The sequence below is a fragment of the Pelecanus crispus genome, chromosome 2 (genome assembly GCF_030463565.1).
Source record: "Pelecanus crispus isolate bPelCri1 chromosome 2, bPelCri1.pri, whole genome shotgun sequence".
Taxonomy (NCBI): Eukaryota; Metazoa; Chordata; class Aves; order Pelecaniformes; family Pelecanidae; genus Pelecanus; species Pelecanus crispus.
The window spans coordinates 27438779-27446088 of NC_134644.1; the positions used below are offsets into that span (position 1 = coordinate 27438779).

Genomic DNA, 7310 nt, shown 5'->3' on the forward strand with positions numbered 1-7310 from the left:
TTGCAATGCTAGTGTTTTCTACTGTGCATAGGAGAATCACACATCCACCACCACTCTGGGGCTCAGAGCCTAAAGTCTGACCTCCTCAAAGTCAGTTCAGTGGGCTGATGATCCAGCCTTATATTCCTGGGGCTCAGTCAGACAAAAATCTTGGTACAGTTTGTGATGTCAGATATTATTGGTTAAGTTTTCTTGTGCTCCTTACCATAGGGGTCAGGAAAGGGCAAATGGGGCAGAAAGAAATCTCTGGGTCATTATTCTTTTATCAGAAGTAGCAGAAGCTTGGGGATGGTTACACGTGGGGGAAAGCTTAGTGTGTATCATGCTAATAGGACAAGAGGAAATGGGCTCAAGCTGTGCCAGGGGAGGTTTAGATTGGATATTAGGAAAAATTTCTTCACAGAAAGGGTAGTCGGACATTGGAACAGGCTACCCAGAGAGGTGGTGAAGTCATCATCCCTGGAAGAGTTCAAAAAATGGGTAGATGTGGCACTTTGGAACATGGTTTAGTGGGCATGGTGGTGTTGGGTTGATGATTGGAATGATGATCTTAGAGATCCCTTCCAATCTTAATGATTCCTAGTTTTTACTTTCATTATAAATGATCCAGCCACCAAGCCAGGAGGCGTGGGGTTGCTACTCTACCCTTAATTGGTTTAGTGGTGGACTTGGTAATGTTAGGTTAATGGTTGGACTGGATGATCTTAAAGGTCTTTTCCAACCTAAATGATTCTATGATTCTATGATAATGGGAGCGGCTGGGAATGTCCCACAAGTCTCTGTGTGTCTGTGTGTGTGCTCTCATGGAATTAATGATTAGGAATCACCTCTGCTACTCCGTTTTAATGATTATACCTAGGTTTTTTTCGGAACTAAGTTTTAAAACATGTGTTTTCCCCATAAGAAAAGCCAAGATTAAATAATTTTCACCTGGTGACTATCCATGGTATTAAACAAATTTTGAATGTTCAGACTCCATCACTGCACATTAAAAACCCTTCCCATCCATCCATCGGTTACTTCAGATGGAAATATAAATGATGTTATTACAATAAAGGAATGCCTCATTCATTTATAAATATTCTTTATTAAAGAGAAATAAGTAATTCACAACTTAATAATCAGGATGTGTTCATAGCCTGAAAATGATTGGTATGATTTCTTCAGAAGAAACTGTTTAAGTGATGTCCCATGCAGCAGTTTAGCAGCCGTACATATGATGTCACTCCTAAAAGTCCAAGTAAATGACGTCATACATACGACCACCAAGCCACCACGTGACAAATGACTGTTATAAGAAAATGAATTATCATTACAAGGAGAAAAAGCAGGCTGCCGGGAATGCTGAAGTTCACTTTATACCTAGAATTAATAAAGGAATCTAGAGAAAGCAATTTGGCTTCATTATTAAACTGTATCAAAATGAACAAATAGTGCCCTGGTTTCTGTAAGACAGACACCTCCTATTAACCTGTGCAAGACTGTGCCCATTTCTGCAAGAGAGAATCCAGATAAAGCAAGCATAAAATTCCTTCTTTTTTCTTTTTTCCCCACAAAATATTGGACATGATGAACAAGCATCCCCAAACATTTTTCTTCTACCATCAAGGAGCTTGAAGTATGCTAACTGTTGACTATACATGACATTTAGGAAAAGAAGGTATCTGTAGCTTTCTTTGCTCTTTTTTTTCCCTCCTTCCACTAAATTCAATAATTTTGCAACATTTATTGTTGACCTCAGTCAAAATATACTTCAAATTCTGGATGCTCTAACTGTTTGTTATTGATTTTGATAGCTCAAACATTCATTTCATACATTTCTTTTAAAACTGCTATGTGTAGTCACCACTTTATGGGTCACTAAACTCCTGTCCTTCAATACATCACATCTTTGAGTGAGAGCTCAGCATGATTGCAGACTGGTTGCAGAGCCCCTCTCATACCTCGATTACATTTCAACTACTTTTCACAGCTGCTAGTATTAGGACAGAGAAGAAACAGACTGATGCCTTAGGAAGGTCATTAGTGCATAGTACTCAGTAAACAAAAATAATTTCTTATCCATCACAAATGTGCTCAGAAACAGCAGACAATTTCTTTGGGGAAATACCTCGACGTGACATATTTTACTTAACCACTGAATGTTAAAACTTTCCCATACTCAATTGCTGTTGAAGCAGGCTGGAAATTATCTCACAGTGAGATCCCATAGGACTTACATTGCAGATTTTGGCAGCTGTTTAAACAAGCATGAGATTAGCAGCCACAGCAGATGAAGACAAGGCACTACTAATGAAAAGCAACTTACGAATTGTACAGTTCTTTTCCATTGATGCAAGATTTGCGAGGAAGCAGAGTAGCCTGATGCAAACTGCGGGCTTAAAGGAAGGCTGCAGAATACTTCGTGGATTTTTGCTTGCAGCTCTGATTATCATCTTGCAAGAGGCCTCTTTAGGGCAATCAGCTGCATAGCAACATTCTTATTCTTTTAAAAAGCAAAGATGGAGACAAAAAGTCCTGATCACCCCTGAAACTGGGGTAACTAGAACAGAATATAGCATTCCTCTCCCTCTTGGGAAACCATGAGCAGCATGAGTCTCAAATTCTCACACTAATTTTCAGCAGCTTAAATCATCAGCAGCTTGCTTTCCTGAGTTTTCCATGTGTGAGAACAACTCCAGAACTTGCAAGTCCACTTCCTTACAGCTTGAAGCAACCCACAATTACAAAGGGAATTGCACACTTCAGAACAACAGCTTTCTACGGCGTGGTATCAGGTGATGAGACCCAGTGGGATCTCATCATCCAAGGCTGGAGAAGCCCTTGGGGTCCCGGTGGTGCCAGACAGCAAGCAAAGCTCTGACGAAGCATGCCAAAGGAGGCTGTGACAGATCTTCAGCAGCTCTTCTGGCCCACCAAAGGCTGGGACCTGCTCTGGATCAGAAGCTGGAAGAGCTGCTGCCTAAGCAGGAAAAGGCTTGTGCTTACGACGCCTGCACAGACATGGGTTTTAGAGACTCATGGTGAGAGCCGCTGAGCTGGGCAGGTAGCAGGAGCCCAGGGGAGCACGTGGCTGCATTCCCAGCTGTGAGGATCAAATGGGTACACCACGAGCAGTGCCTTCGTCACAGTGGCAAACATTTTACTAATTGGCTTCTGGAGACCTGAACCTACCGCAACTGTGTTCCAAAACACTCCAGTTTGTGCAATTATCAAAAATTACATTCAGGCTTTCACATAATTAGTTTTCCATGTTTTGTGAATGGGAATTATTCACAAGCCTTTCAGGAGCTGACACAATGTATCAGACTGTATAGTTTAGTGACTGAGGCTTGGTAACAATTTGACTGATTTGGACCTAATGAACTTGTACTCACAATTAATTTATTTTAAAATACAATCTTGATCTAATGGTCCTAATTGAATAATGGTGTGGTCTTCAGCTGCAGCATCCATTTTCTCCTTCTTGAGCACTTTGTGGTTGGGTCAGGACAACAAAATTGGAATATTTGAGAAAAACTACTCCATCAATCCTTATTTACAGGATAAAATCAAACCACCATATGTAGGCAATAGATGAGAATTCTTACTTGACAAAATCAGGTAGAAAACAGAACTCTCTTTTCTCAATGTCCTGAAAAATTGATTGGTCACATGGGAAAGAGACCCAAGCTTGTTTCCTCATTCTCTGTAGTTTGATGCCCCTGGACACACTGTGCTGATGTTCCATCTTTCTTGCAGAGAGAAATGTGCACTGAGGTGATGAGCTAATTGCTCCAGAGCACAGGGGCTCACATACTTGAGGAAACAAATCACAGTCACGTTCTGTGGTTCTCAGTAATTACCAGAAATGAGACAGTATCAGGAATAAAGTGAACTAAGAAATAATGAACAGTTAAAATTTCTAGTGGAATTCATTTTGAATTGTAGAGGACTATCTGGTGATGCTGCAAACATTGTCATTATTCTGCATCCAAAAGCAAGGGAAGCCATCAAAGAGGAAGACAGTAAGGAGTTAGTTTTATTTGTAAATTAGGTTTTGGAGCTACTGGTGCTTCAGGTTTTGTTTGGCAAAGACGAGTTATTATGGGACTGGTACACAGAAGAGTAAAGTGCTGTTTATTCTACGCAAAAAATGACATATGTAAGAGAGATGGTTTCTCTCAGAAGGTACCAAAACCACATGGTGACAGGTCTAAAGGCTGGAGACTGTGGGGAGCGGGGAGGTCTATGGACACCTTGTAACTAGGGTCTAGGACAAAATATTCAAGGAGAGATATGGGATGAATCTCACACCTACGGTGGGACAAATGGTATAAACAGATAGCCTGGAGCCCACAGGAGAAAACAAGGACCTCAATAAGCTGTGTTGCCTTGCAACAGCTTGCAGTCATCAGCTGGGAGTGCAGGACAGAGGCAAGAGGATGACAGTAAGCAAACAAAGCCATCAAAGAAGAAAGATCTGGAGGATGGTTTGTGGAGTGGGTAGAGAACAGGAATGGGAGATCACTCCTGTGTCACAAATCATTTTGATTACTATATCTTCCTCAACCTCAGATAGTGGTTGATATGTAAGTTCCAGGGACTCATAGCTCTGGGAACCGAGGTGTGATTAAAAGAACCAACAGAACGGGAACAGTCTTTTTGGAAGAGAAAGAAAGACACCCTTCCTTGTTACAGCACAGATAAAATGTAAAAAATGAATGTTTTCAACCAGCTACAGGTGGGGACATTTTTGGAAAGATGACTGATGCCAAATATTTTTCATACGTGATCTAACAGCAGTGTTCTGGCAAGTGACATCAAGGAAACAGGGCTTGTTCATGGTCTACTTCTACGACCATGGTTTCTCCCTTACTGCAAGATAAATTAGTCTAGAAGGTGTCTAAGCAGATCACAGTATGGCCACTGCAGTGGGGAAGGAATGAATATAGACATTGGAGCTGTGAAAATGTAAGAAAATATGTGCTTAAGTTACCCATCGAGATCAGAAGCTGGAGACCCCTCTGGTGCACAGATATCTAAAAGGAAGGGGATAGAGATCTCACTGCAGAGTTTCTTAAAGAATCCTAACCCTGGAGCACTGCAGGAATGACCACAGAACTAACGTTGCACATGTGCTACCATGGGTGGGAGATTTAAAAGATTTGTAGATAACACGGCAAGGATCAGCTCAGTCCTTCAAGGGCTGACCTACAAATTCATGCTGTAGGTCAGAATACCTCAAACACTCAGAAATGCTGTTGACAATTTTAGTTATCAGAATATTTACTGTCCTGTCATTTGACTAGGGAAGAAAAATGATCCAGAACTGTTCCTTCAGTTGGCGTTGGCTTGTTATAGGAAGAATCACTGTTCTTTGCCAAGGCCCCTGTTAGGCTATACAGATCAGCTGGGATTCAAGCCCAGAACGAAGCTGGTCTCTGTCAGGCCGTTCGGTTAGAGAGGTCTCTGACCATGGGTGATATCCCAGCCAGAGCATTGCTACATGCATCCCTTGCAGGGTTATGTGTAACAGCCACAAAAGGTCACAAATATCAGAATACTCTGATACACCTCAAGGCAGAAGACTTTTGCCAAGCACAGGGATGATTCCTCAAATCATTTACTAACTCTGGACTAATTTCTTTTGAGACCAAGTTAGCAGAAAAGTGTTAGCTCTCCTCTGTTCTTTCTCCTGCTCTCCAGCTCTTCTTTGGTTCAGAGTCCTAATCTTGAACTATGAATACAGCATTTCACCAAAGTTTGCTGTTCTCCTGGGTTCTCCATGATCTCCTTTCATTGTTTTCTTTTTGACTCCTTCTAGCCATCATTCTCTTACTGTTCTTTACTTTTCTTCCCTCCTTTTTATCCATATCAATTTAAGTGGCAAACAGCACTGTGGGGAAGTTCTGCCAGGCTGGAAGAAGATGAGGGACACAACCCAACAGACAAAGCAGGGAGAGCAGTCTCTATTGTTTCCCAATGTGTCTTCTAGTCCCATTTCTACAACTTATATCCAGAAAGGATGGGAGCTGATGGGGAGAAGCACACAAATGTTCCACATTCAGGTGTTGGAAGAGAAGCTGAGAAGCAGAGGTGCATGAAGAGCTAACCAACAAGACACAATTAAGAAGAATAAGAATGAAAGCTGTCTTCGGGAACACAGAAATAAATTGTTGAGGAATAAGGTGGCATCTGGCATGCAAGTTATACCACACCATGGTAGAGAGGTACTTGTTCCCAGTAGCATCATTCAGACATATTCTGACCATTCTGTAACTGAGGCACTGGGCAGTATTCTCATTTCTGACTACCTGTAATGTCTTCAATTTTATGATAATTGCTAATAATTTGAGGTTTCACAAGTAGAGATGAGAGAATGCATTCAACTTACATGACAGTTAGTCAGCCATGTTGCATACATTGAAATAATGGTAATATGTATGTTAAACAGTTGAGAATAACATTTGAACTGAATAACTAAACTTTATACTGTTATTTTCCATTTCAGTTGCTTTCCTAATAGCAGAGTAACTATAAACAGGGAAAATCCACAATTACTTGTCAGTCTAAGTCTCACACAACATTAAGCAAGTTCTCAAACACATAAGTTTCCATGTCACTGATATGTTGTAGCCTGTAAAACACAGAAATGAAAAATCACATGCATTACCTTCTTCAGATTTGCAGTTTTCTCTCACCAAGAAACAATGGTTTCAAGTTCAAAATTTTATGAGATATCTTATTTAGAAACTTTATTAGCCTTATTCTGAAATTTATCAGTAAGAGAATTCATTTCTTCACCTGTGCAGTATAACAAATATAACTCAGTATTCCTTACTTTTCTGAACATCACCACAAGTTTAAATTTGGCAGGTGTCATGAGCAGTTCAGTTTTCTTGTACTTACAATTAGAAGGATGATCAGTAAGAAGCAACTTTGGGTTGTGTTTTTCATTGTGGACTCTTCCTGGAGAGACACGTTGTAGCTGACCCTTTTGGGAATTAAACAGCAACAGAAAAGCAGTATTAGACTTTATTTGTTGAGGTAAATTCCCTGTCTTCATGTATAGGCATTTTTTAAGACTTAAAGTAGACTCTGTGTGTGTGTGTGTATGTGTGTGTGTGCACGTGCATGTGCCCCCAGCCTTGCATGTGCTCATGTTTGACTTCACTGGAGGTCTCCTCTGTGGATCTCAGGGGGTGAGTTCAGCTGATGTGGGGTACAGCTCCATGTTACTATGTCGTCAGCAGCAGATCTGGGTAACGCTCTGTGTTTTTGCCAGCTGAGGCTACCTTAGTTGTCCTGATTCAGTTGCTTCTAACCTA

General features: G+C 40.9%; 1 protein-coding gene across 1 annotated transcript in view; it reads right to left on the reverse strand.

The window, feature by feature from the left end:
* CALCR (calcitonin receptor) overlaps positions 1–6948 on the reverse strand; it is a 76005-nt gene extending 69057 nt beyond the window's left edge. The window contains exon 1 of the mRNA XM_075705917.1: positions 6892–6948. Coding sequence (XP_075562032.1) covers positions 6892–6939 — 48 coding nt within the window. The 5' untranslated portion in view covers positions 6940–6948. The remainder of the gene's footprint in view (positions 1–6891) is intronic.
* Positions 6949–7310: the final 362 nt, after the last annotated feature.